Source organism: Tachyglossus aculeatus, chromosome X1 (genome assembly GCF_015852505.1).
Source record: "Tachyglossus aculeatus isolate mTacAcu1 chromosome X1, mTacAcu1.pri, whole genome shotgun sequence".
NCBI classification, from domain to species: Eukaryota; Metazoa; Chordata; class Mammalia; order Monotremata; family Tachyglossidae; genus Tachyglossus; species Tachyglossus aculeatus.
Window position 1 is genome coordinate 113,506,436 of NC_052101.1, and position 27,407 is coordinate 113,533,842.

Here is a 27,407-nt window from a genome sequence, read left to right on the forward strand (position 1 = left end):
TGCCGAAACCCGAGATCGAACCAGGGACCTTTAGATCTTCAGTCTAATGCTCTCCTAACTGAGCTATTTCAGTCGGTGGCATCGTTTCACCCTAATTGAATAAACAGGGCATTTACCCTATTTCCCCATTTTTGTGGCTCTCTAAAAAGTGCATCCTACTCCCGAGTGACTCCTCAAGTAGATTTACTCTCGGCTCTCACTCCGAAAGCATGTTTTCCCCCCTTCCAACATAAAGGGAAAAGGGAGGAAAGCTGCCTGCGGCGGGAAGGGCATTATTCCCTTCCCAACGGCCTAGCCTCGGGTCACCATGCAACGTCATAGAACATTATTCTTTCGTCACATGAGGTTAAGAGCCGTTGTTTCTCATCAGGTGGCTTGGCCTTGCCAACAGTCGCTCTGAGGCTCATTTTATCCCAGGCCTGCCTGCAGAATGGGAAGAGGACCAGGTTCTAGCCATCTCACCTCTGACCAAATCTTGAGACTCCTAGGAGACCATGCCCGCCCCCACCAGCATCTCGACGATCCGGACCGGTCCCTGCGGCTCTCTATGCTGTGGGGCAGGCTGGATTCTTGCTGGCTGAGAGTCGAGCTTCAACGGTACGAACCGGACAGTTCATGACTGTAGGCATTTAAAGGGGGGATTCTTGTAAGGAGTCGACGGCAAGGCACTTTTGGCTACTCCTTCTGTGGTGCATCGGGTTGAGCACTCTCCCTTGCACTGAAAGGTCAATGGTGCGATGGTTCCAGCGCCCCATTCGAGGGACTCGGCTCTTTTAGCGAATCGTGTTACTTTTTTATGTGGTTCAGATTGATTTCCCAGGGTGTCTGCTCTGGGCCGAATCCAGGCTGAGTGAAATGAAACCTGCAGGGCCTCCTCCACTCTCCCTGACTCCTAGGTGCAAAGATGAACAGTTCCTTTCCTCGGAAATAAAGGAAATGAATGCCCTGGGGGAGGAAGCGAGTTGGGATCCGCAGCTCGGGTGGGGAGGGGGAGGATGGAGGGGACTCGAATTCGCCCTACTGCGGAAGCGGAACCCGAAGCGGTGGCGCCCTGTTTCTCCTCCGGCGGTCGAGCTCCTTTAGGCGGAGCACCCCCTCCGCTTCTCCCGACCCGGACTACTTAGGGCGGGACACGCGCGGAGGTTGTCTGAAGGCCGCTTGCAAAATGGCGTCGTTGGCGGGTGAGCGGGTGTCGGAGCTGAGGGGGCGAAACGGGGACCCCCCGAGCCCTTTGGGGAGTCCTAACAGGGGGGAGGAGAACCCTGCTCCACCTTCCCACCGCCTGAGAAATAGATCGGGGAGAAGAGGAGGGGGAGGAGGGCACAGATGGAGAGGGGCTGACCCTCAGTGGGCTAACACTCGGTTGTGGGAGGATTTGTTCGCCACTGAGGGTGAGACCCTATAGCTGGGTTATATGGGATGACCCCGGGAAGGTGAGGGAACTAAAGTTGAGGGGGGAACCTAGGAGCCACTGGAGTTGGGGGGGGGGGTGTTTTAGACTGTGAGCCCACTGTTGGGTAGGGGCTGTCTCTATATGTTGCCAATTTGTACTTCCCAAGCGCTTAGTCCAGTGCTCTGCACACAGTAAGCGCTCAATAAATACGATTGATGATGAGGATGGTGTGTGGTTGGGATTGAGCTCCCACTAGGGAATCAATCAATCGTATTTATTGAGCGCTTACTGTGTGCAGAGCACTGGACTAAGCGCTTGGGAAGTACAAGTTGGCATAGCAACTTCAGGGAGGAGGAAAAAGGGCCTTTAGGGGTGGGAGGGGCCGGGGACGAGGCTGAGACCTCGTAATTAGATGTGGGGGGGATGACCTTACTCGTGGGAGAGAGACCCCCCCGGGGGATACTGAGGCTCCGCTGGGGAGGGAAGAGGATGATGATGATGGCATTTGTTAAGCGCTTACTACGTGCAAAACACTGTTCTAAGCTCTGGGGCAGATACAAGGGGATCAGGTTGTCCCACATGGGGCTTACAGTCTTAATCCCCATTTTACAGATGAGGCAACTGAGGCACAAAGAAGTTAAATGACTTACCCAAGGTCACACAGCTGATAATTGGCAGAGCCGGGATTTGAACCCACATCCTCTGACTCCCAAGCCCGTGCTCTTTCCATTGAGCCACGCTGCTTCTCTAAGAGGATGTGATCGCAGTGGGGTAAAGGTGGGGAGCTAATACCAGGAGAGCCCGAGAGTAGTGGGTATAGAACATGAGACCTGATGTGGGGGCCTGAGGCAGATGCTTGTCTCTACGAAAAACTCACGAGAATGGAAGAGGAGAAGCATTTTGGGGTCGCCCAGGTGGGAGGGGAGAGTTCTGTTCCCTCCAGTTGCCCTCCTCCGTAACTCCTGCCAAGCAGCATTTCGAGGCTTCTCTTGGTTGGATCCCCGTGAGGTGAATATGATTGGTTTCCCCTGTTAGGGTGGTCTCTGAAGGACTGTTGTGCCTGGCTCCCTCGTAGGACTGTGAATCCGTTGAGAGCAGGGACTGTGGCTTCTCCCTCCGTCCCTCCCCCAGCACCAGTACAGTGTATGGGTGTTGGTGTGGTTGTGTCCTGCCTCCCCTGTTAAACGGTTCCCATTCTTGGATGGGGAGGCCCAAGGAATTCTGTTGAATCATCATCATCAATCGTATTTATTGAGCGCTTACTATGTGCAGAGCACTGTACTAAGCGCTTGGGAAGTCCAAATTGGCAACATATAGAGACAGTCCCTACCCAACAGTGAGCTCACAGTCTAAAAGGGGGAGACAGAGAACAAAACCAAACATACTAACAAAATAAAATAAATATTGAATGGGAATGAAGGGGGGTTGGGTTCATCAGGGTTATATTGGAAGGCTCCTTGAGGGCAGGGAATGTGTCTACGTACTCTATAGTGCTCTCCCAAGCGCTTAGTGCAGTGCTTTGCCCACAGCACTCAGTAAAAGCCACCGATTTGATTGATCAGCGTAGATGATGGGACATGGGTGTTAGCTTCTTTTGTTTTGGTCATTATTCAGTTCACTTGTGAAGAAGTCAGGATAGTGGATGGGAGCCAAATCCTCTATTCATTCTTTCCAGGACTACTATTTGTGTGTCAGACTGTGCTCTAGCATAGAGGAGAGATGGCTTAGGGGAGATCTGAGGGAGTTGTCATCAAGATCTGAGGGAGTTGTCATCAAGCTGAGCAGGGCCCTCTTGATGCCCTCAGGGGCTTAAAATGGAGTGGGGAAAGCATGGGGTCAGATATCCAGAAAAACTTCCCTTCTACTGGGTGGACAGAGGGATTGGGGGCGGGGGGAGACCCTGGAACAAGCAACCAAGGGAGGGGGTAGAGTTTTCATCCTCAGAGATTTTTAACCCCAGGGTATCCCCCCAACCTTTATACTTTGGATTTGGGGCCGCCTGGGACCAGGTGACATCTACAGGGTGGAGGGGTGCTCCTAAGGTTCTAGAATCCAGTACAGTAATAATAATAATTATGGTACTTGTTAAGCGTGTATTATGTGCCACACACTGTTCTAAGTGCTGGGGTAGATACAAGGTAATCGGGTTGTCCCAAGCGGGGCTCACAGTCTTAATCCCCATTTTACAGATGAGGTAACTGAGTCACAGAGAAGTGAAGTGACTTGCCCAAAGTCACACAGCTGACAAATGGCGGAGTCGGGATTAGAACCCACAGCCTTCAACTCCCAAGCTCGGGCTCTTTCCACTAAAACATACTGCTTCACGTTAGGCTGGTGTCTTGGCTTGGGGACCACTCTCACACACTGGGGTCCCGGGGGATGCTGGGTGACTGGGTCGTGGCCAGAAGACTCTTCCAAAAGTAATTTTTTCGACACCCTTACCCTAGGCCCTTCCTTTGGCTTCTCGGGATTCCTCGTAGGAAAGCTGCCAAAAGCAGCAGTAGTAACGGTGTGCTGTAGTAGGCGCTTGGGAAATGCATAAAGATAAAGTGACATGTTCCCTGCCCACAAATAGCTTACACTCTCATGGAGAGACAAACAGAAAAGTATGTATAATTACAGTGGTCAAAATACATACATGAGTGCTGAAGAGGGTATGAATATGTCCATAATAGTGATAACTGTATTTGTTAAGCCCTTACCATATGCCAAGCACTGTATTATGTGCTGGGGTAGATACACGATAATCAGGTTGGACATAGTCCCTGTCCCACATAGGGCTTACAGTCTTAATCACCATTTTGCAGATGAGGTAACTGAGGCCCAGAGAAGTGAAATGACTTACCCAAGGTCAATCAATCGTATTGAACGCTTGCTATGGGCAGAGTACTGTACTAAGCACTTGGGAGAGTACATTATGACAGAATTAGCAGACATGTTCCCTGACCATAACGAATTTACAGTCTAGAGGGGAAGCAGAGAGGTGGCAGAGCAGGATTAGAACTCAGGTCTTTCTGACTCCTAGGCTTGGGCTCAGTCCACAAAGCCATGCAGCTTTGGAAAGATATGTGAAGAGTGTAATGGGGAAATTGTTTGAAGGAAACTTTGGAAGCACCAGCCCAACAGGTAGCTGTGCCCAAAATCCTCCCGGGGTCAACCTGTCTTATTAAAGTTTGGATTTCTGTGCTTTTCTCTCAGCATTTTCTCGCCTGGCCCAGTTCCGGGGCCTCAACCTGTGGTAAGTCATTTCTCACCTGCCGCAAGGGGTCAGATTTGGAATTTGGAGTGAAGAGGGGTGTGGCTGCCCATCCAGCAAGGAAATCAAACATTGGGTCTTTAGAGGTGCACACTTGGCCCTGAGGCTTTGCTTTTCAGCTTCATACAGTGTTGGGAGTTAATGCTGGCCTTCTAATTATTTCCTAAACCTTCTGTGGAAGGTTTTAAAAAAAAAAAAAAAAAGCTCAGGTAAGACAATCAGCAACACCGCAACCCGCCTGTGGGATGGCCACCCTCATTGTTAGGGACATACCCCCCCACACACACACCTTTGACTTTACCTCCAGGAGTGCCTTTTCATTCATTCAATCGTATTTATTGAGCGCTTACTGTGTGCAGAGCACTGTACTAAGCGCTTGGGAAGTACAAGTTGGCAACATATAGAGACGGTGGGCCGCTGGTCCATGGATCAACTCAAACCCCTCTTAAATCCGCTGGTATTTTCTGCTGTACAGCTTCCTGGGGAAAAGGATTTCATCTGCTCACCCCAGGCGCAGAACTTTTTCCTTCGGTTGGTTCTGAACCTGCCACTCTCCAGCTCCAATGACGGCCCCCCTCGTTGTGGTGGTGTGGGATTTAGGGAACAATTCCGGGTTCTCCCCGCATGCATCATTCACGATTGCATGAGCTTCAATCCTGCCTCTTTTCAGCCGATGTTTCTCCAGCCCGAAAAGTCCCGACTCTTGCATCTGTCCTTGTTCAGTACCAACTCCATCTCCCTGCCCTTGTCTGTCCATTCTCCAGCTTTTAATGTCCAAGTGGAACCAATGGGAATTTGGTATCATTCTTCAGTGCTTAATTCCTCCGTCTCAGAATGGGGTGCAGTTGACATTGCTGGAATTACACTATGTCCATGCGTCACATGAAGGGACAGGAGTGGGGAATGAGTGAGGGAAAGGTCTCTGGATAGAAAACTCTCAATTACCAGAAGCCTGGGGTGATAGGGTGTTGGGGAGTGGGGCGGCAGGGCGGAGTCTTCTGGGTACTACCGAGTTGGGGAGGTGGATCCGTTCTGGGTAGCAGGGATGGGCAACCTCAGGAGCAGCCTACATTGCGGAGAGGTAACCATCGATCAGGGAAGCCGAGAGAGGACCACTGGAGTGCCACAGTGTGGGACAAGAGCTGAGGAAAAGCAGGCTTCGTGCTGGTGAGGGCTTTTACATCTTGTGGATAATCCATGGTACGCATAATCCACTTTGTTGCTGTTCCAAGCCTTTCATTTCTCTGTAGCTGGGGGGTTCTCATGTTACATCTTTTTTCAAGTCAGATGTATATTTTTTTATTTTCCCAGTTCCATTAAAGTCCTTCAGGCTCACTTGCCCCGTCGGAGGCTGGTGACTAACAGCCCGAGCAGGTAAATGCACCCTAACATCTTTGGAAGTGCCCAGTTTGTGCTGTACATTCTCAGGCCTCTCTTTTTGGTGAGAACATTCCACCAAGGGGGAGGGAATGCTGGAGGAACTGGGATTAGAAGCCAGGTCTTCTGACCCTAGGTCTGAGCTAGACCTACTGTTTTTCTGATTGGGGCCTGATAAATGCTATCCATAGCATTTAATGGGCACATACTTTTACAGAATGCAGAACAGGCATTCCCAGTGCAGTGGGGTTCTGGGCATCGAAATTTTGACTGTATCTTGGGGTGTGTTTTCCCATAGATTTACGGATTATAAACTGGGATCTGTTTCAGAACCTCCGGAAAACTAATGTGACATTGTAGTAATAATAATTGTGGTATTTGTTAAGCGCTTACTATGTGCCAGGCCCTGTTCTAAGTGCTAGGGTAGAAACAAGCTAATCAGGTTGGACACAGTCCGTGTCCCACATGAGGCTCACAGTCTCAATCCCCATTTTACAGATGAGATAGCTGAGGCACGGAAAAGTTAAATGACTTGCCCAAGGTCACGCAGCAGATAAGTGGCGGAGCTGGGACTAGAACCCAGGACCTTCTGACTCTCAGGCCTGTGCTCTGTCCAGTAGGCCATGCTGTTTCTCTACATTATTCCATGTGCTATATACACTGTTCGATTCAGCATCATGAGGTTATTGTTTAATCTTTGTTAAAGTAATTCAAAGCAACGCTGCTCATTAACTAAAATGAGTTGATGTGTGATTATGAATCTCTGCAGGAGACTGCAGAAGGAGAAGCTTGTTCTGCTGACTGTAGTAGTGGTTTTTGAACTTTGGTGAAGAATGCGTCCAACTTAGGTTGACCATCAGCCTTTTTTTCTTGTCTTCACAAAGATCCTGTCACACCTGACCTCCTCTCTCCCCTAGCCTCCTGGATTGCTTTTATGCATTCAGTTGCTTTCTTTAGGATTGATGCAAGACTTTTTAATACCCAAATCTCATCTGATTTAGTTTCTTGTTAATATGCATTGGCTTGTTAGAGTTTCTAACAATATAGGTTGTGTGTCTGGGTCACATGTAGCCTGGGGTGGCTGAACCCAGCCAGGGGTGGTCCTGTACTGGCTGCTGACTGGGTGCCCAGCACCACGCTGGAGCTTGGGGGACATCCAAAAGAAGTAAAAAACACAGTCTGTGCCCTTGAGGAACTTGCAGTTTACAGGCAAGATGAGGAGGCACAGATTGGTAAATGTGTAGAGGACTGGTGAAGACAAGTAGTGTGGCCTAGTGGAATAGAACACGGTCCTGGGAGTCAAAAGACCTGGGTTCTAATCCCGGGTCCATCACTTGTCTGCTGTGTGACCTTGAACAAGTCACTTCACTTCTGGGCTTCAGTTCCCTCATCTGTAAAATGGGCATTAAGACTATGAGCACCATGTGGGACAGGGACTGTGTCTAACCTGATTACCTGGCTCTTAGAACAGTGCCTGGCACATAGCACTTACATACCATTTTTTAAAGAAGTGTAATAGATTAGAAGAAGTGTGAGTATATGCAATTGTATTTATTCACTTGTATTTAGTATCTGTAAGTACTAAATGTGTAAGAGGCTGAGGGGATGACATGACCAGGAAGAGAGGTGTGTGTATTTGGGGTTGGGGGGAAATGATCAGGGAGGGCCTCTTGGAGGTGACAGTTTTTTAATAGGGCATGGGGGGGGCGGTGTTGGTGGTGGTTGATTGTGGGGGGCGGAGGGGTGGTGTCAAGGCTTTCCCTGGAAGGAAAGAGAAGCAGCATGGTTTAGTGGTTCTAATCCCAGCTCTGCCACTTGTCTCCTGTGTGACCTTGGGCAAGTCACTTAACTTCTCTGTGCCTCAGTTCCCTCATCTGTAAAATGGGGATTAAGACTATGAACACCTTGTGGGACAGGGACTGTGTCCAACCTGATTATCTTATACCTACCCTGGCCCTTAGAACAGTGCCTGGCACATAGTAAACACTTAACAAATGCTATTTAAAAAAGTCAGTGGCTTTTTTAATTGTCTCACTGGATTGCTTGTCTCTCTCTCTCTCTCTTTCTTTCCCTCCTTCCCCAGCACCGCTCAGGCTGAGCAGCAGAGTGGGGCCGTGGTGACTAAAGCTCCCACTGTCCCAAGCAGCCGGGGGGAGTATATCGTCGCCAAACTAGATGATCTGGTGAATTGGGCCCGAAGGGTGAGTCAGCCTTGGATCTTCACAAGGGGCCAGGCCAGGTGGTGTAGGAACGAGGCACGGCTCCCCTTCCAGTCTCTCAGTCTGTCAAAAGGACCTGCCAACCTCATTTATCGGGTTGTTGGGGTGTCCCTTGAGTACAGGGTGCTCGGGGAACGGTCGCTAGAAGTAAAAGCGACGATCCCTGACCTTGCGGAATGGACAGTCTGACGGGGAAGCCAAGGAGGTACATCTTTGCCAAGTGTACGATGGATACAAGAGGGAGAGTAGCAGCTAGAGGGTGCTGAGAAACACAAGTAGGGCAGTAAAGAAATCTGATGACAAACTGAGAGTTGTGGAAGAGGTTATCTAGTTAGCAGTAATAGGCACAGGGGAATGAAGTAGGTAAACAGATTGGTGCCTGAATGCTGTGGTGGCTGAGGGGAAGGCATGACGAGGCAGGTGGGGTGGATTTTTGAGGGTGAGCTGGGATGGAGTGGGTGAGGAGGCTGTTGGCAGTCCAGCCAGGAGGCAGTGAAGGGCTTGAGGAGGGTGAGAAGAAGCCATCTCAGAGAAAAAACCATCAGGACTGGGAGGCCAACTAAATGTGGGAGGTAGATGATGGGGAGGGAAAAGCCGATGGTCCCTCTGGTCCCCTGTCAAGTCCACTTCCCCTCTCTGATCTTGTTCCTTCCAGAGCTCCCTGTGGCCAATGACCTTTGGCTTAGCTTGCTGTGCTGTGGAGATGATGCACATGGCGGCCCCCCGCTATGACATGGATCGGTTCGGTGTGGTGTTCCGCGCCAGCCCTCGCCAATCTGATGTGATGATTGTGGCTGGCACCCTGACCAATAAGATGGCCCCAGCCCTCCGCAAGGTAGCAGCTTGTTCCCCATGGGCCTGTTCCCCTGTCCCGGGAGGGCAGGAGCCTGGGTTAAGGGGGTGGGGAGGGAGTCTGGGAGCGGGGCAGCCCCCAGTAAGACTCTTGGTTGTGTCTCATCTTAGGTGTATGACCAGATGCCAGAGCCTCGATATGTGGTCTCCATGGGGAGGTAAGTGTGCAAGGCTTTCCCTGGTCAGACTTTGGTTTGGGTTCTTGACCAGGAGTGGGCAGCGGACTACATGCTTCCAGCCGGTGAGGGTGACCACCAGCTCGAGCTTCTTCCGGCTACGCTCTGGGTCGAGGCGAGAACTTGAGGCCGGCGGTCAGCAGGGCGGTAGTCGCTGGAGTTGGGGAAAAGAGAAACATTCCAGTGAGGCAGTGGTACCCAGAGTGAGCGCAGTCTCTCACCTTGCCTATTCTGGCTGTGCTGGCCTAGTTGTCTGGGAGTGGCAGAAGAGGGGGTCAACTTTGGGGGTGAGCACAGAGGAGCAGGGATCATTTCACCTGGAATCTTGGTGGGATAACACTTCTACAAAAGGTTGTCCGCTCTTACCCTGAGATAAGTGAAGGAAGGTCTAAATGCTGGATGTGCCTTTAGATGGGCTTTCCCAGCTCCTGCTATTCACGGGGTGCTAGGGTTCGGGGACCCAGCCAGGCCTGGGGAATCTCTAGAAGCAGCTTGGCCTAGAGGAAAGAGCCTGGGCCTGGGAGCCAGAGGACTTGGATTCTAATCCCAGCTCTGCCACTTTTCTGCTGTGTGACCTTGGGCAAGTCACTTCACTTCTCAGTTCCCTCTTCTGGAAAATGGGGATTAAGACAATGAGCCCTATGTGGGACTGGGACTGTGTCCAACCTTGTGCTTATCCCAGCGCTTAGTACAGTGCCTGGCACATAGTAAGCACGTAACAAATATAATTATTCTTATTACCATTATTACTCCGGCCTCCTAACCAATTGGCAGAGCCATCCCAGCTCTGCAGTCCAGACCAGAAGAATGATCTCTGGAAGTGCAGCCTGCCACCTCAGGCTGCTAGGAGCCCAACCCTGGATACAGTCTCAGTTGGGTGAGCTTGTAGGGATGCCCAGGGCCAGGGGTCCTTCCAGACCAGCAAACCATTACTAGGGGCTCTTGGACAGTCTAGCCACTTAGGACACAAGAACAGGGGTGGAACACGGTGATCCCAGGCAAGAAGAATTGCCAGTCAGTGATGCAGCTGGGTCCTCTTGGGACTCGTGGTTCCAGGGCTGAAGTGTGCTTGGCAGGGGAGTTTCCCTATGCCCGTGTTCCAAGTCACCCAGAAGTCAGCTCTGTATTTCCTGGAACTCTGGAAAGAATCCTGGCATCCTGTCCAACCACCACCAAACCCCCGAGGGCCCTGGGGCCAACACCATGGCTGTGCCTGCAGGAGTCTCACCACTGGAGTTGATGTTCCCTGGTGTGGCTGCACTAAAGAACCCTCTGACTCCATCTCTTCTTCATCCGTTTTAGCTGCGCCAACGGCGGCGGCTACTACCACTATTCGTACTCCGTAGTGAGGGGCTGTGATCGGATTGTGCCAGTAGACATCTACGTCCCTGGTAAGGAAATCGGGACCCTACTCCCAGAACCAGGCACTGGAAAGATCTGAGCTAAGGGACTCTCTTCATGGGGAGGAATACTGACGGTGAAGTGACTCACCCTAGGCTCCCTAGTTAGCTCCGTGCCCTAGTGGAAAGAGCCCAGCCCTGAGAGTCTGGGACCCTGGGTTCTAATCCTGGCACTGCTGCTTGCCAGCTGGGTGGCCTTAGGAAAGTCACTTAACTCCCCAGTGCCTCAGTTCCTCATCTGCAAAATGGGGATGAAATTCTTGTTCTCCCTCCCCCTTAGGTGGAAGCCCCTAAGTGTGGGAAAGGGACTGTGTCTGACTTAATTATGCTGTGTCTACCCTAGCAGTTAGCACACTACTAAACTAAGTACATGTAGTAAGCACTTAAATACCACAATCGTTACTTGTTTTATGAGAGTTGGAATTCCAGTTTCTAGGCCTCTGTCCTGAACTCTTCAGACAGACGTTGGCTTCTGGGTCGAACATTGGGTTTCTCAGGTCATGGCTCTCCCCCGCCACCTTTTCCCCTGTTAGGGCCGGCTGGGCCAATATGTCTAATTCACCTGGGCCAGGTCTATATGCCAGGCCCTCCCCACCCCAACCTAGCCCTGCTTGCCAACCTTCCCACATCTTCAGTGGGGGTGCAGAAAGGGAAGAAGTGTGGGGCTTTAGAATTATCTGGGGCAATTCAGGTTCCCTCTAAAAATGCCTTTTGGCTTCAGTAATCGTAGATGCTTGGGCTAAATGCCTAGGAAATTTGAGACTAAAGGGTGTTTTCAGTGGGCCTGAAGTATCCTTGTTACTGGCTACCTGAGCTTGTTGTCCAGTCTGGGGAGCAGGCCAAAGGAGCAGGGCAGTTGGGGGAGAATGGGGAGGGGCAACGCACAATTGGCCAGTGGATGGGACAGATTTACCCGAGTGCAGACTTGAAATCCCATCTGCCCCACCCTCCCACCCCCAAGATGCCTCCAGCTCCATCTCTGAGGCTCTAATTTCCCTGTGCCTTTTAACTATGAATTCCTTCCAAACTTCTTCAAAGTGGCTCTGCCACCCAGGCTATCTTGTCTGATTAATGATCCGAGTCACGGTTGTGTGTGTTTTCCCTCCTTCAGGCTGCCCACCCACCGCAGAGGCTCTACTGTATGGGATCCTGCAGCTCCAGAAGAAAATCAAACGGGAGAACAGGATAAAAATCTGGTACAGGCGGTAGATGGACATCCCCCAGCTCCCTGAGTGGGAAGTGACCCTCAACCATGTGTGGGAGAAAGCGTGTCATGGGAACCCATTTGTATGATTTATGTATCTTGTTTCCTTCTCCGGGTTCCCCACCATATCTCAATAAACCAGTCTAAAGCTTCGGGGGGCTCTCTTCATTCAAATAAGGGACTGCAGTGAGAGGGTTTCCAGCCTTCCCCCAGCATCTGTCTGATTTGGAGCTGGAGACTCTTCTTTCCTGGCATTCTGACAGCCTTTACCCTAAAAAAATGAGGGTCGGCTGCCCTGGCATACAGCAAACAAGGGGATCCCTCCCTCCTCCAGCCGGATCCACGGGAGTTGGAGGTGAATGGTATTTTCAGCTGAGTTTCAAGGGCTCAAGAATATCCAGGAGAGGGGACCCTTTGAAGCAAAAGGCAGAAGGATAGTGAAAGCGCCCCTTCTTTTTTCCTAGTGTATGTAGAGGGCCACCTAGCACAGTAAGTGCTCAGAATGGGATGTTGATACTTTTTGAACCAACAAAAGCAACTGCTTCTTCACCCAACAGGTGGTAAGTGTGTGGAATTAATTCCTGCAGGAAGGTGTGCCCCCCGCCCCCCAAACAAAAAATACCTGCAGGCGTAAGAGGGGTTTGGATAGATCCTTATGGAGCAAGCTGGTACACGAGAGGGGTGGAGAAGGGAAAGTTCGGGATGGTTAATGGTTATGTCCCTCTACTTCCTAACCTGGTTCCTCCACGTGGTCAGGGGCAGAGTCCTGGACTAGACTGACCTAGGAATGGCATGCTTCAAGGGCTGAGGAAAAGAAAATGCCCCTGGAGGAAATCTAGCAAGGGCTTTTTTCCTCTTCTGGCAGGGAGTGGGAGGGAGGTGATACAAACCCCAATGTCACTGGCCTCTGCCCAATTCTTTCATGCCCCCTGCTGCCATGTCAAGACATGAACTAGATAACCAGCAGTGGAGGGAAGGAGCCAACAAAATCTAGATACGGGCCATTCCTGAAAGAATGCCAATGCTGTGGCTCCCCATGGTCTCAGGAACCAGAAAATCAAGAGGCTAGAAAACACCCATAAACATTCCTTAATATGTTCTCCTCTTTCCCAGATTTAGCCACCCCAAAAGGAGGAAATCAACAGCTTCCAAGAGGGACTTGGCAGGGCCCCTTTAAGCTTCTACACAGCCGGGAAAGAGAACAGAGTCCTCCACATCCGGATCCCAGATTTCACTGGGACATGGGCGGGGGGGGGGGGAGTAGTCATTCACCTGGACTTTATACCTCCCAACAAAGTCTCCGGGTTTATTTTTCTGATTGTGCTAAAAGTTAAGACTTTCAAACAAACATTTGGCTCAGAGAGCAGTAGATTAAAGTAAAGCTATGGGGGAGGGGCAGTGAAGGGTGCAACCTCTTTTTCCTTTCTTCAGAGCAAGTTCTACTTAGGAGCCTACGGGTTCTGGCTGCTAGACCGTCAGATTTGGGGGTATTCATTGCCCGCCTGCTTCTGTGGGCCCCCCACATAATCAATCAATCGTATTGAGCACTTACTGTGTGCAGAGCACTGTACTAAGCACTTGGGAAGTACAAATTGGCAACATATAGAGACAGTCCCTACCCAACAGTGGGCTCAGTCTAGAAGAGTGCAAAGCCATCTTGCACATCTGAGAAACAGGCAAGATGACTTTCTTTCCAAAGGATGACAGTGAGAGGCACAGCAAGCAGAGCTGGCACTCAACCCACTACCCCTTCTTTTCCCAGTCACCATGTGACTAGAAACCAGTGGGGGTGGGAAAATCCAGACTAGAAACAGTTGGCCTGCCTCAGGCCTCAATGACCTCCCCTCTCAGCTTGGATGGGTGGAGGAAGCAGGGACGGGGCAGGGGGATGATTAGTAGTGATTGGAAACAAATTGGAAATTCACCTCCCTTCCCCACCTTTCTTCGGAGGCCTTGGAGTGGATTAAGGGGGTTTGTGGGGAGGGGTGGAAGGCTGTCACTGTTTGATGATAATGGGGGTGATCATCTTGGGGAAGGAGTAGTAGCGGCAGTCAGCTGGAGGGATGAGGTCCATCACTGTTGTGCTGATATTCTCCTTCTTGAACCCCGCCTCCACCAGGGCTGCCATCTGGGTGTCCTGGGGGAGAACAAATAACCCAACTCCTTAGGTTTCGTGCACACAACCCGAGGTCTAGTCCAGAGGTTAATAATCTCTTGGAGTTGTAGAATGCTTTTTACCCATCAGTTAATTTTTGTCCTCACACCATCCTGCTGAGAGGAGAGGTTAGATTAGCCCCATTTTACACATGAGGAATTTTTAAAGGGCCCTCCAGCAGGCAGAGACAGGACTAGATAACCCAAGTCTCCTGACTCCCCTCGTAGTAGCCAACCAGATCACAGGGCACCGTCCTCTACTATGGGCACCATGGGGAGAAGGAACGTATGATGTGGTGAATAGGGCACGAATATGCCCACATCAGGGCATCTGCTCAGGTGCATTTATGCCCTCAATCAGACCCAGCTGCCATTCCAGACCACGGTCAGAGTTGTCCTGTCCACTCTAGCCTCTTTCCACCCACCCCTGACCACTACTGTTTGTCTAGCAGGGAGGTGGAGAGGGGGCTGGGTTGCAGTCTCAGCTGACCGTACCTCAAACATCTTCTCGATGTCCTTGTACTGAGATTTGAGCAGCTCTCCCCAGGATGTCAGGTTACAGTAGGTGAGAACCCCACCGGGTTTCAGCAGGCGGAAGGCGTGATTCTGAGAGGGGACATGAGAGGGCCAGATGGTCAGAACTAGTTGCCCTGACCTTCTGGGAGAGGAAAATCAATCAGTGGCCTTTATGAAATGCTTACTGCGTGCAGAACGCTATACTGAGGGCTTGGATGTATGAGAGCATAAGTAGATAATGATCCCTGCCCTTCAAGGAACTTACAGTCTAGCAGCGGAGCGAGGTAGGGCGAGGAATAGAGTTTAAAGTTGGGTACGTAAATGCTGTGATGGTAAGATGAGTTCCCACAAACTCAAGTGCCTAGATGACCCAAGAAAGGGGTATAATAGGGTGGGGACATGAGATTAGTCAGAGAAGCTTCCTGGAGTAGTGCAGTGTGGCTTAGTGGATCCCAGCTCTGCCAGATATCTGCTGTGATACTTTGGGCAAGTCAGTTAACTTCTCGGTGTCTGTTACCTCATCTGTAAAATGGGGATTGAGTGTGAGCCCCATGTGGGACAGGGACCGTGTCCGACCTGATTAACTTGTATCCACCCCAGTGCTTAGTACAGTGCCTGGCATAAGTAAGTAGGTAGATTTTAGAGGAATGAAATGTAGGGCCTGGGTTGCAGTGGAAGAGGAATGAGGATAGGTAGGAGAGAGAGAGCTGATTGCTTTAAAGCCAATGGTGAGGGGTTTCTGTTTGATGCAGAGAGGAATTGACAACCTTTGGAGCTTTGGAGGAATGGGGAGATGTGAGTAGAACTTTTTTTAGTAAAGCAATCTGGGAAGCAGAGTGAAGTATGGACTGGAGAGAGGTGAGGCTGGAAGCAGGGAGATCAGTGAAGAGGCTGATGCAGCAGTCTAGATGGGATACGACAAGTGCCTGCACCAGCGTGATGACAGTTTGAATGGAAAAAAAGTGGTGGATTCTGGAGATGTTGTGAAGACAGAACCAATGGGATTTGGTGACTGACTGTGGGTTGAAGGAAAGGAAGGAATCAAGGATAATACCAAGGTTGCTGACTGGTGAGACAGGGAGAGTGGTGGTGTCAGCAAAGTCGAGGGGAGAAGAGGAAAAGATGTAGCTGAGGTGGTCCAGAGGAGGGGGAAGAAGGGAGAGAGAAAAGGGGAGGAAAGAGGATTAGTGTCTGTCCAATGGACAGCTTTACCGACTGACAGCCACAAAAGAATTCATTCATTCAATCGTATTTACTGAGCACAATCCAACTACCTACTGCCTTGCTCACTGGCATTCATTCAATCGTATTTATTAAGCACTTACTGTGTGCAGAGCACTGTACTAAGCGCTTGGGACGTACAAGTCGGCAACCTATAGAGACGGTCCCTACCCAACAACGGGCTGGGGTCCTAGCCCCACTGAACTCACAGGCAGAGACACTAGCACCTTTCTCCTGCGAAAGTGACAGTGAGGATATTTTCCATTTTTGTTGTCTGGGGCCTGGCCCATCATTATCATCATCGGTATAGAATGGAAGCGTGTTGGGCAAATGAATACAGTCTTGGGTGCCTACTGAGTGCCAAGCACTGTACCGAGTGCTTGGAAAACAGAAGTAAAGACTTGATTCCTGCCCTCAAAAATTTGAAATTTAATAGAGGGAGACAGGAAACATAAATGGATAAATAAATCATGGTTGAAAGAGACTAGATACAACTAAGAAAAACAAATTAATAGCAATATCAAAAAATCCATGAGGGTGACTACAGGGATGTTACGACTGGGAAGGCGAGGGAAATGAATAACGGAAGGCCTCCTGGCAGAGGTGGCATTTCAGGAAGGGGCCTCGGGATCTGTACTGAAAGCTCCCAGCTAGGGGCTGGGAGAGGCAGGGTAGCCACCTTACCTTGATGAAGTTGAACTGGTGAGTATGCCAGGTCTCTTCTGAGAGCGGATAGGTGTCATAGAGAATTCCTGTTCAGGGGAAAGTGCATTAGCTCCAGGACACAAGTCTGGTGGGTGCGAGCAAGCTCACTCTGTTCCTAGGAAAGCCGATGTTCTCAGCCCTTCTGCCTGGACCCAAGGCTGAACAATCCCAGTTTAGCAAAGGGAATGACAGTAACTGGAAACATGACCCTTCAGCCTCCTAGACTCTCCCAAATGGCCCCACCCCCATCCCTGTCCACAGCCAGAGCATCAGCACCCAAACCAAGGGTGCCTGTTGTCTCCACGCCGGGGTTGTCAATACCTCGGGGTCACTCCCCAGATGGGGATCATAGATGGCTAAGCCTGAGGATGAGTGTGTGTGCAGAACACTAACAAGACACTCAACACAACGCACCCTTCCTAGCCCATTAAAGCTGAGAAAGGGGCCAGCCCAGAGATCCTGGAGCCATGAAAAGCAGGTCTGGGAGCCCAACATCTGGAAGCTGATGGCCCAACCATCTGACAGTGCACCTCCCTTCAGGACTCTGCCCCCAAGAGCACGTCCGTATGTGGTCATGTTCCTCATTACCAGCAGAAGGAGAGTAGAGAGGAAGCAGCACAGCCTAGTGGATAGAGCCTGGGCCTGAGAGTCAGAAGGATCCGAGTTCCAATCCCGGCTCCACTGCTTGTCTACTTTGGGATCTTGGGCAAATCGCTTCACTTCTTTGGGCCTCAGTTACCTCATCTGCAAAATGAGGATTAAGACTGTGGGCCCCACAGGGGACAGGGATTGTGTTCAACCAGATTAGAAGCAGCATGGCTCAGTGGAAAGTGCACGGGCTTTGGAGTCAGAGGTCATGGGTTCAAATCCCGGCTCTGCCAACTGTCAGCTGTGTGACTTTGGGCAAGTCACTTAACTTCTCTGTGCCTCAGTTACCTCATCTGTAAGCACCAGGGTAAGGGAAGCTTGTCCCCTCTGGGGTGAGGGAGCAAGTGAAGAAGTGTGGCATAGTGGATAGAGCACGGGCATTTTGCTGTGTGACCTTGGACAAATCACTTCACTTCGTTGTGCCTCAGTACATCTGTACTGAGATGTAGGATTGAGACTGTGAGCCCCATATGGGACAGGGACTGTGTCCAACACGATTTGCTTGTATCCACCCCAGCACATAGTACAGTGCCTGGAACATAGTGCTGAACAAATGCCATAATTATTACTATTATTATTAGTGGAAAGAGCCTGGGCCTGGGAACCAAAGGACCTAGGTTCTAATCAGTGTGCCTCAGTGGAAAGAGCACAGGCTTGGGAGTCCGGTCATGGGTTTGAATCCCATGGGTTCAAATCCCAGCTCTGCCACTTGCCAGCTGTGTGACCTTGGGCAAGTCACTTAACTTCTCTGTGCCTCAGTTACCTCATCTGTAACATGGAGATTAAGACTGTGAGCCCCATGTGGGACAACCTGATCACCTTGTATTCCCCCAAGCACTTAGAACAGTGCTTCGCACATAATAAGCACTTAAAAAAACCCCACTATTATTATTATTATTATTAATCCCAGCAACATCACAGGTCCACTGGGCGACGTTGGGCAAGTCACTTCACTTCTTTATACCTCAGTTGTCTCATCTGTAAGATGGGAATTAAGACTGTGATCCCCATGTGTCCAACCTGATTATCTTGTATCTATCCCAGTGCTTGGCACATAGGAAGCACTTTGCAAATACCATTAAACACACACACACAACACACACCCGACCCCCACCCCCAGCAGGGTCCCTACTAATTAAAGCGCAAAGAAACTTTCCCGACCTTCACCGATGATGCCAACCGCACAGTGCCGATCCTGGCTCAGCCCCACAGACCACCCAGCCCATGACCGTCAGCGGCAGCAGGATGCTTGGTACAACCAGGTGGCGGTAGCCCTCCTGGACACGAGTCCTCGTGGCTAGCGATGGGCCACTGAATGCTCCCAACTTCCCCTCTAGTAATCCATTATGGATCATCGTTTGTCCATGAATCCACCCAACCCATTTCAAACCCGCTGGTATTTTCTGCTGCCAACAGACCTGGGGGACAAATTCCTCCTGCTCATCTTTCCTGCAGGGTCCAGAACTGTTTCCTTCTGAACCTGCCCCGCTCCAAGGGGTGAATGTCCCCTCGCCCTGATGTACTGGGACTTGGAGAAGACTCCCCTGTCCCCAGTGGGCCACATGTTTCCCGGGACCAGATTCCAGCCTCTCCTGCGGAGGTCTCCATCTGGCCCCTCCCTGTCCGGGGTTCCTTTCCCTACCGTCAAAATGTCCATCAGGCAGCGTGGGCACCACCTCTTCCCATAGTCCTTTCAAGGGAACGACCTTGGAGCCAGGAGAGTAGATGTGAGAGGGGGGAAGGGGGAAAGGGTTAATGCTTTCTGCTCTGCCCCAGGCCTCTGGGAATCAGGCACCAGGGTCACCAAATGTGGATTTAACTCCCAGGTGGGACCTTGGGGTGGGGGGGTAAGCCTGGGTCTGAGTCCCACCCCATTCTCCTCTCCATTCATGTCCATTCTTCCCCCATCCCCAGATTGGTGTCTCCCTGGGCCTCTCCCCACCATCTCTTCCCTCTCCCCCAGCCCAACCTCTCTCCTCTATTCTCTTTCCCCTTTGCCCTCCCTCTCTCCCCAAACCCACCTAAAGCCCATCCCTCTAGACCATAAGCTCATTGTAGGCAGGGAACATGTCTATTTATTGTTATACTGTACGCTCCCAAGCACTTAGTACAGTGCTCTGCACATAATAAGCATTCAAAAATACAACCAAATGAACTACAACTGAATGAACAATAGGCTTCATGTGTCCTAGCTGTGGGCTGGTTATTTCAGATCCATCCACCCAGGTCTTAGCATCGTTGCCTGTCTCATGGGATGCTTGCTGTACCTTTCCTGAGGATAGCGGTGACCACCAAGTTTGGGAGAAGCAAGGAGACTGCCTCTCCGTGTCCCCTCCCCCTTCTCTTCCCCTGCCAGAACAAGGCTCCTTGAAAAAGAGCTGACTGAGATTGGGAAATAGGTTTATCACTTCTTCCCTGGGGGTTAGTCCCAAATGACCTTATCTGTAAAATGGAGAATAAGACTGTGTCCAAACTGATTATCTTGTATTGACCCCAACACTTAGTATGGTACCTGGCACATAGTAAGCACTTAAATAGCATTTAAAAAAAAGAAACAATGCTCCATCTGTCAGGCTTTGGGTAGAGTCTGTTCAAGTTCTTTTTGTCCAGTATAGACATGTAATGCAGATTTGTAGCAAGGGGAGGGATTGGTGGTATCTGATGATAGTCTCCGAGGTCCCCCTAGCCTAACCTCAGCAAGTTCTGACCCTGACTGTCCCCCACAAGCTCTTATATATCTCTAGGCTGGGCAGCTGTGGGTGGAGGTGGGGAATGGGGCTGAGTGCCGTGGGTTGGGCATCGGGAGAGCAGATAGTCATCGGTGGCCCTTGGGAGAGTGTCAGGGTCAGCCATTGAGGGTATTTACTCCCACAGGCCCAGAGAGCCGGGTACAAAGTCCTATCCTGTTGACACCATGTCCATTCTTCAGCTCTGTGGGGGGAAGTCAGACAGCCTGCCCCTGCCTGCCCCCTCCACTTGAGACCGGATCCCAGGGTCACAAGGAAGAAGAGATCCTCGTGCCCCACGCTGTCCTGCTAGAGATAAAGGACCCAGGTGTCTGTAAAGGAGGAAAACGACACTTGAATGCCTTTTGGATTTCTCATAGTTGGGAACTAGACCACCACACACTCCATGCCCAGCGTCCTAGCTATTTATCATACCTTGTGGGGCTGCTGTGAAGCCCAGGCTTTCAGCCGCTGGAAGACGTCTTCGTTGCACTCAATGATCCAGTGCTCCTTGATATCGGCCTCTTCCACCTTGCTGGCTGCGATGGCCAGGCCAAAGCCAACCTCCAGCACCCGGCCCCCTGTGTGATGGAAGGACATGAGCCGGGGGGCGGGGGGGAAGGCGCCTAGGACGCAACCCCAGACCCACCGCCCCTTTCCTACCCAAACTCCCTCTCATCTCATCTCCGCCTCCTCCATCCAAACCAGAAGGCGAGGCCTCTCTGGACACCCCTCACTGCACCCGACAATTTCCTATTCCTCCTACACTAGCTCTGCTTCTCCTCCTAGCACTCCCCCTCCCTCTAGAACAGTGCTTGGCAATAGTAAGCGCTTAATAAATGCCATCATTATTAGCCAGGTTAGGAAAGAAGTAGTCCTGGACACAGGTTTCCCCACTAACTCTTTCTCCAAACAGCATGGCCTAGTGGATAGAGCAAGGGCCTAGGAGTCAGAAGGACCTGGGTTCTAATCCTGGCTCTGCCACTGGTTTGCTCTGTGACCTTGAGCAAGATGGTTCACTTCTCTGTGTCTCAGTTCCCTCATTTGTAAAATGGGGACTAAGACTGTGAACCCCATATGGGACATGGACTGTGTCCAACCTAATTAGTTCAGTGAGAGGCACATAGTAAGCACCTAACAAATACCATTTTAAAAAAAGTGCACTAGCCCTCTAAATCTGCAGTCAGCCAATATGTCTAGGCCGGATTCCCGGCCTTGCTCGCCCCAGGGCTCCAAGACCAAAGTGCTTCTGAGTGAGCCTGGAAGACTCCAGATTGGGTCTCTCTGGCCTGTTAGCTCTGTGCAGCTGACCCAATCCTCCCCAGCCCTGTCCCACTGGCTCTCCCTCTTGGAGGAGAGGCTGAAGGAGGAGACATGGTCCCTGCCCTCAAGGGGCTGACGGTTTGATGGAGGAGATGCAACAGGTCCCCAGGCAGACAGGAAGCATAAAGCACCACTCGGCAAATCCACAAGAACCCAGGCTACCAAGAAATACATCACTGCTTCTGAGAAAGGAGAGGGGAGCTGGAGGAATCAGAGTGACCTGAGTCAAAAACACGATGGGTGTCAAGATACTAGAACATGCCTACCTCCCTTGCTGCTCCTTCTCCTCAGACTCTTTAGCTCTTCCTCTGCTTCCCACTGCCACTACCTCAGGGTTCAGTTCTGGGTCCCCTTCATTCTCCATTTATACCCACCCATTCCCTTGGGGAACTCATCTACTCTCACAGCTCCAGCTACCAACTCAACCAACGTGGATGACTCCCAACTCTGTCTCACTAGCCCCATCCCCTCTCCTTCTCTGCAATCTCACATTTCCTCCAGCCTCCAAGATTTCTCGGCACCAAGTTCAATTTGTCCAAAACTGAGCTCCTCATCTTCCCTCCCAAATCCTCTCCTCCAGCTAACTTTCCTGTTGACTGTTGACACCACCACCACCACAACCACCATCCTCCTTGTCTCTCAATCTTGCAACCTTGGCGTTATCCTTGGCTTCTCTTTCTCCTTTTCAATTCCCATATTCAATCACCAAATCGTTTTGGTTCTTCCTTTAAAGCATCTCCAGAAATCCACCCTTTTCTCTCCATCCCAACTGCCACCTCACTGGTCCAAGCACTTGTCTGAGCCCCCCTTTTCCTCTCCTTCTCCTCCCGTCCCCATCGCCCCTACTCCCTCCCTCTGCTCTATCCCCCTTCCCGCCCCACAACACTTGTGTATATCTGTACATATTTATTATTCTATTTATTTTATTAATGACTATTCTATTTTATTTTTAATACGTTTTGTTTTGTTGTCTGTCTCCCCCTTCTAGACTGTGAGCCCATTGTTGGGTAGGGACCATCTCTATATGTTGCCAACTTGTACTTCCCAAGCACTTAGTACAGTGCTCTGCACACAGTAAGCGCTCAATAAATACGATTGAATGAATGAATGAATGAACTCTATTTATATTGATGCTATTGATGCCTGTCTACTTGTTTTGTTTTGTTGTCTGTCTCCCCACTTCTAGACTGTGAGCCTGTTGTTGGGTAGGGATTGTCTCTGCTGCTGAACTGTACTTTCCAAGTGCTTAGTACCGTGCTCTACACACAGTAAGTGCTCAATAAATACAATTGAATGAATGAATATTCTAATGCAGCTACTACATCAGCCTCCTTGCTGACCTCTCTGCCCCCAAATCTCTCCCCTCTCCAGACCGTATTTAACTCTGCTGCTAGGATCATTTTTCTAAAACATCATTTTGTGCATGTCTCCCCACTCCTCAAAAACCTACCATGGCTGTCCATCCTTCATCATACCAAACAGAATCCACTGACCACTGGCTTTAAGGTAATCAGCTCATTTCCCACTACTTAACCTCCCTCCTCTCCCACTACAACCCAGATCACCCAATTTGCTCCTCTCAAGCCAACCTACTCTCTAGGCCTCATTCTCATCTCTCTCACTGCCGACCTCTCACTCACACCCTTCCTCCTGCCTGGAACTTCTCTCCTCTTCACATTTGGCAGACCATTATTCTCCCCACCTTCAAGCCCCGTCTGAAACCCTGTCTCCTCCAGGAGGCCTTCTCTGATTAATCTCTCCTCTCCCCATTCAATTTCCTCCCTTCTGCCACCTCAGCACCACCCCATCACCTAAGCACTTGGGCACTCACACCTCCTTGTTGCATTTATAGAAAGACACACTAATAGCTTCCTCCTACCTGCTTTTGATTTTTAATAATTCATTCATTCATTCAATCGTATTTATTGAGCACTTACTGTGTGCAGAGCATTGTACTAAGCGCTTGGAAAGTACAAGTTGGCAACATATAGAGACTTATAGCGCTTGTACTTCCCAAGCGCTTAGTACAGTGCTCTGCACACAGTAAGCGCTCAATAAATACGATTGATTGATTGATATAGAGACGGTCCCTACCCAACAACGGGATCACAGTCTAGAAGGGGGGGACAGACAACAAAACAAAACATGTAGACAGGTGTCAAAGTTGTCAGAACAAATAGAATTAAAGCTATAAGCACATCATTAACAAAATAAATAGAATAGTAAATATTTACAAGTAAGATAAATAGAGTAATAAATCTGTACAAATATATATACAAGTGCTGTGGGGAGGGGAAGGAGGTAGGGTGGGGGGATGGGGAGGAGAAGAGGATAGAGAAGCTGCGTGGCTCAGTGGAAAGAGGCCGGGCTTTCAGTGGTCATGGGTTCGAATCCCGGCTCCGCCACATGCCTGCTGTGTGACCTTGGGCAAGTCACCTAACTTCTCTGTGCCTCAGTTATCTCATCCGTAAAATAGGGATTAAAACTGTGAGTCCCCCCCCCTCCCCCCCCCCCCCCCCCCCCCCCCCCCGCCGTGGGACAACCTGATCACCTTGTAACCTCCCCGGCGCTTAGAACAGTGCTTTGCACATAGTAAGCGCTTAACAAATACCATCATTATTATTATAAAGGGGGCTCAGTCTGGGAAGGCCTCTTGGAGAAGGTGAGCTCTCAGTATGGCTTTGAAGGGAGGAAGAGAGCAATAATCGTGGTATTTGTTAAGCACTTGCAATGTGCCAGGCATTTTAGTGTTTGCCTTTCCCAGCTTAGAGTGCAAGTTCCTCGAGGGTGGGGATCATGTCTACTAACTCTATTGGACTCCCCCAAATGCTCAGGACAGGATGGTGATTGACTCCAGGAGACATGGAGGGGGGGGGCGGGGGGCACCAAGCTTCCCCTGCCTCCAGCCAGTCCCAGCCACAGCTGTCCCTGACATGTCACACAGAAGTGTTGAGAGCTAAGGGCCGGGCTCTTCTTACACTGAGTTTATTCTTAACTCTGATGGAAGAGAGGGGTGAAAAGCATGCAGATGAACTTTGCTTCTAGTTTCATTTGAAGGGTCGGCAATAGGGGAAGGGAGGGAAATCAGCCCAGCAGCCTCGGGGCTTTTAATTTCGACCCCGCCCAGGCTAGAAGCAGTATGGCATAGTGGACAGAGCACAAACGGGCCTAGGAGTCAGAAGGTCATAATGATGGCATTTGTTAAGCACTGACTATGTGCAAAGCACTGTTCTAAGCGCTGGGGAGGATATAAGGTGATCAGGTTGTCCCACGTGGGGCTCACAGTCTTAATCCCCATTTTACAGATGAGGTCACTGAGGCACGGAGAAGTGAAGTGACTTGCCCAAAGTCACACAGCTGATAATTGGCGGAGCCGGGATGAGAACCCATGTCCTCTGACTTCCAAGCCCGGGCTCTTTCCACTGAGCCATGCTGCTTCTAATCCCGACTCTGCCACTTGTCCGCTGTGTGGCCTTGGGTAAGTCACTTCACTTCTCTGGGCCTCAGTGACCTCATCTGTAAAATGGAGGTGGTGACTGTGAGCCCCACAGGGGACGGACTCTGTCCAACCTGATTTACTTGGATCCACCCCAGCGCTTAGTACAATCAATCAATCATATTTATTTTACTTGTACATATCTATTCTATTTATTTTATTTTGTTAGTATGTTTGGTTTTGTTCTCTGTCTCCCCCCTTTTAGACTGTGAGCCCACTGTTGGGTAGGGACTGTCTCTATATGTTGCCAATTTGTACTTCCCAAGCGCTTAGTACAGTGCTCTGCACATAGTAAGTGCTCAATAAATACGATTGATGATGATTTATTGAGCACTCACTGTGTGCAGAGCACTGTACTAAGCGCTTGGGAAGTACAAGTACAGTGCCTGGCATATAGTTAAGCGCATAACAAAACTATAATTATTATTATTATTGGTAGGGGGAGTGGGGGAGGAGTCTCCACACCAGGGGCTCAGTCCCAAGCTTCACTACTGGCCTAACTCGTGACCTTGGGCAATTCATTTTTCTCTGGGCCTCAGTTTCCTCTTCTACAAAAATGGGGATAAGATAGACTGTAAGCTCCGTGTGAGACAGGGATCAGGTCGGATCTGATGACCCGGTGCTTAGTACACGGTAAACCCTTAACAAAGGCCATCAAATTATTACCGTTATTCAGCCACTACCCTTGCACTCCCAAGGACTTGGGGCCCGCAAAGCTTTTGAACTTCTTCTCCTGGCCCCTTACTTTCTCTTTCCCTCCCCGCCCCCAATTCCCCCAGCTCCAGAGAACGAGCGTTCTCCCCGAGGGCCGGCAAGCTGCTTATCATTCCACCCCGGGGAAATGTTGGCTGCATTCAAGCACAGCAACTCGGTCGATCATCAGAGCCATAGGGCCCCGTCCCATCCAACTGTGAGGGTCCTGAAGAGCTTGTTTATGTACTCCAAAAAGTATTGGATCTGGAAAGGAGACCACCAGATGGGTTTGCCCTCCCTCCGCGTCCCCTCTAGCCCTGGCACTGCCAGCCTGCCCATCCCATGCCAACGAGATACAGTACCACGGAGTTCTCTGTTGGCCAAGAGCTGAACTTCCAGGTGCCGGGCGGAGGGAGAGGGAGGGTAGAGGTTTAGTCCAGTGCTCTGCACACAATAAGCTCTCGATAAATCCCATTGATTGATGGACTGATTGAGGGAGGGAGGGAGAGAGAGAGAGAGAGCTACCTTTAGAGGAGGCCACAGCAGCCAGAGAATGCATGTATGGTGTTTCCCAGCGCTCCATCACTGGCTTGCCCAGGATTTGCAGGTGGCAATTGCTGGAATCGAAGCCTGCCTGGGCCTCCTTCCAGACTGGCTTGCAATCCTCTCCCTGGAGGAAGATCGGCTGCATCGACTCGGTACTCATGCCTCCCTCCGCTTCTTTTCCTTCCAATTCCTCTTCTGGAATCAGTCCGGCAGGAGCTAGAAAGACAGAGGGTCGGGGGGTCCGCCCGGGAGCTTTCTAACCAACCACTGACAGAAGGCTGAGCCTGCAAACTGGGGCTCGCAGGACAGAGGTTGCTTCTGGACAAGGTTGGGGGGAGGGAGAGAGAAAAAGGCCTTATCTGGCCTGGCGATCTTGAGCATGCACAGTGCAGCCTGGGGGAGGAGAAACAGAGGCGGGATGGTTTTTAAGGGGAAAGGGACATCTGCTGCTAGCCATGGAGAAATGCATCCAGGCAGACGCCCCAGGTTTTCTTTGGGATGTCTTTCTTGCCTCCCCTCCACTCCCGCAGATCTCTCTCTCACTCTCCCAGATCATCTCCTCATCAGGATAATAATAATAATAATAACTGTGGTATTTGTTAAGCGTTTACTATGTGCCAGGCATTGAATAAGGGCTGGGGTGGGTACAAACAAATCGGGTGGGACACAGTGTTCCTGTCCCATGTGGGGCTCAAATTCTCATTCTCATTTTACAGATGAGATAACTGAGGCCCAGAGAAGTGACATGACCTGCCCAAGGTCACACAGCAGACTCTGGGACGGCTCCACGGGCACAAAAACTACATAGGTGAGTTCTAAGCACTTGGAAGAGTACAATACAACAACAAACAGACCAATTCCCTGCCTACAATGAGTTTATAGTCTAGAGAATATATCAGTCCAGTCAGCATGGCCCAGTCCAGCTCTGACATCCTCCCAAACCCTGTTCTCTCCCTGACTTTCCCGTCACTGTAGACGGCACTACCATCCTTCCCGTCTCACAAGCCTGCAACCTTGATGTCATCCTTGACTCTGCTCTCTCATTCACCCCACACATCCAATCACCAAAACCTGCCGGTCTCACCTCCACAACATCACCAAGATCTGCCCTTTCCTCTCCATCCAAACTGCTACCTTGCCGGTTCAATCTCTCATCGTATCCCGACTGGATTACTGCATTAGACTCCTCTCTGATCTCCCATCCTCCTGTCTCTCCCTGCTTCAATCTATACTTCACTCTGCTGCCCAGATTATCTTTGTACAGAAACGTTCTGGGCATGTCAATCCCCTCCTCAAAAACCTCCAGCGGTTGCCTGTCAACCTACGAATCAAGCAAAAACTCCTCACTCTCGGCTTCAAGGCTCTCCATCAACTCGCCCCCTCCTTAATGACTTAATAATAATATAATAATAATAATATTTGTTAAGCCCTTAGTCTGTGTCAAGCACTGCTCTAAGTGCTGGGCTAGATACAAGTTAATCAGGTCAGACACAGGCCCTGTC

At 50.5% G+C, this 27,407-nt stretch overlaps 2 protein-coding genes and 1 non-coding gene across 5 annotated transcripts; 1 reads left to right on the forward strand and 2 right to left on the reverse strand.

Moving 5' to 3' along the window:
* TRNAF-GAA lies at positions 1-73 on the reverse strand. The gene has a single exon. It is a non-coding gene; the product is annotated as a tRNA-Phe (tRNA).
* Positions 74-430: 357 nt separating this feature from the next.
* NDUFS7 (NADH:ubiquinone oxidoreductase core subunit S7) lies at positions 431-12,030 on the forward strand. 3 transcript variants are annotated; one of them, XM_038771879.1, is made up of 8 exons: positions 1,116-1,181; positions 4,592-4,631; positions 5,961-6,023; positions 8,110-8,227; positions 8,901-9,080; positions 9,209-9,255; positions 10,576-10,664; positions 11,785-11,882. In XM_038771879.1, the coding sequence occupies exons 1-8, from the start codon at positions 1,166-1,168 to the stop codon at positions 11,880-11,882; spliced, it is 651 nt and encodes a 216-aa protein (XP_038627807.1). In that variant the 5' UTR covers positions 1,116-1,165. The 3 variants fall into 3 exon arrangements, with proteins under 3 accessions (XP_038627805.1, XP_038627807.1, XP_038627806.1); XM_038771877.1 differs by lacking the exons at positions 1,116-1,181; positions 4,592-4,631 and adding an exon at positions 431-597 and having other exon boundaries at positions 11,785-12,030; XM_038771878.1 differs by lacking the exons at positions 1,116-1,181; positions 4,592-4,631 and adding an exon at positions 5,672-5,816.
* Positions 12,031-13,593: 1,563 nt separating this feature from the next.
* Positions 13,594-26,251, reverse strand: GAMT (guanidinoacetate N-methyltransferase). Its single transcript, XM_038771880.1, has 6 exons — positions 25,885-26,251; positions 20,283-20,428; positions 18,764-18,827; positions 16,453-16,520; positions 14,527-14,637; positions 13,594-14,014 (listed from the first exon to the last, which is right to left on the reverse strand). The coding sequence occupies exons 1-6, from the start codon at positions 26,063-26,065 to the stop codon at positions 13,874-13,876; spliced, it is 711 nt and encodes a 236-aa protein (XP_038627808.1). The 5' UTR covers positions 26,066-26,251; the 3' UTR covers positions 13,594-13,873.
* Between the last annotated feature and the right edge of the window lie 1,156 nt (positions 26,252-27,407).

Bases quoted from the DNA above. Each gene is read 5' to 3' on its own strand.
- NDUFS7 (XM_038771877.1), top strand. From the start codon at position 431: ATGGGAAGAGGACCAGGTTCTAGCCATCTCACCTCTGACCAAATCTTG. The intron at 6,024-8,109 runs GTAAATGCACCC...CTCCTTCCCCAG, and splicing joins GTGACTAACAGCCCGAGCAG to CACCGCTCAGGCTGAGCAGC. The intron at 10,665-11,784 runs GTAAGGAAATCG...TCCCTCCTTCAG, and splicing joins AGTAGACATCTACGTCCCTG to GCTGCCCACCCACCGCAGAG.
- GAMT (XM_038771880.1), bottom strand. From the start codon at position 26,065: ATGAGTACCGAGTCGATGCAGCCGATCTTCCTCCAGGGAGAGGATTGC. The intron at 20,429-25,884 runs GTAGCTCTCTCT...TCCATCACACAG, and splicing joins TGCTGTGGCCTCCTCTAAAG to GGGGCCGGGTGCTGGAGGTT. The intron at 16,521-18,763 runs GTAGGGAAAGGA...TCCCCTGAACAG, and splicing joins GCCTGATGGACATTTTGACG to GAATTCTCTATGACACCTAT.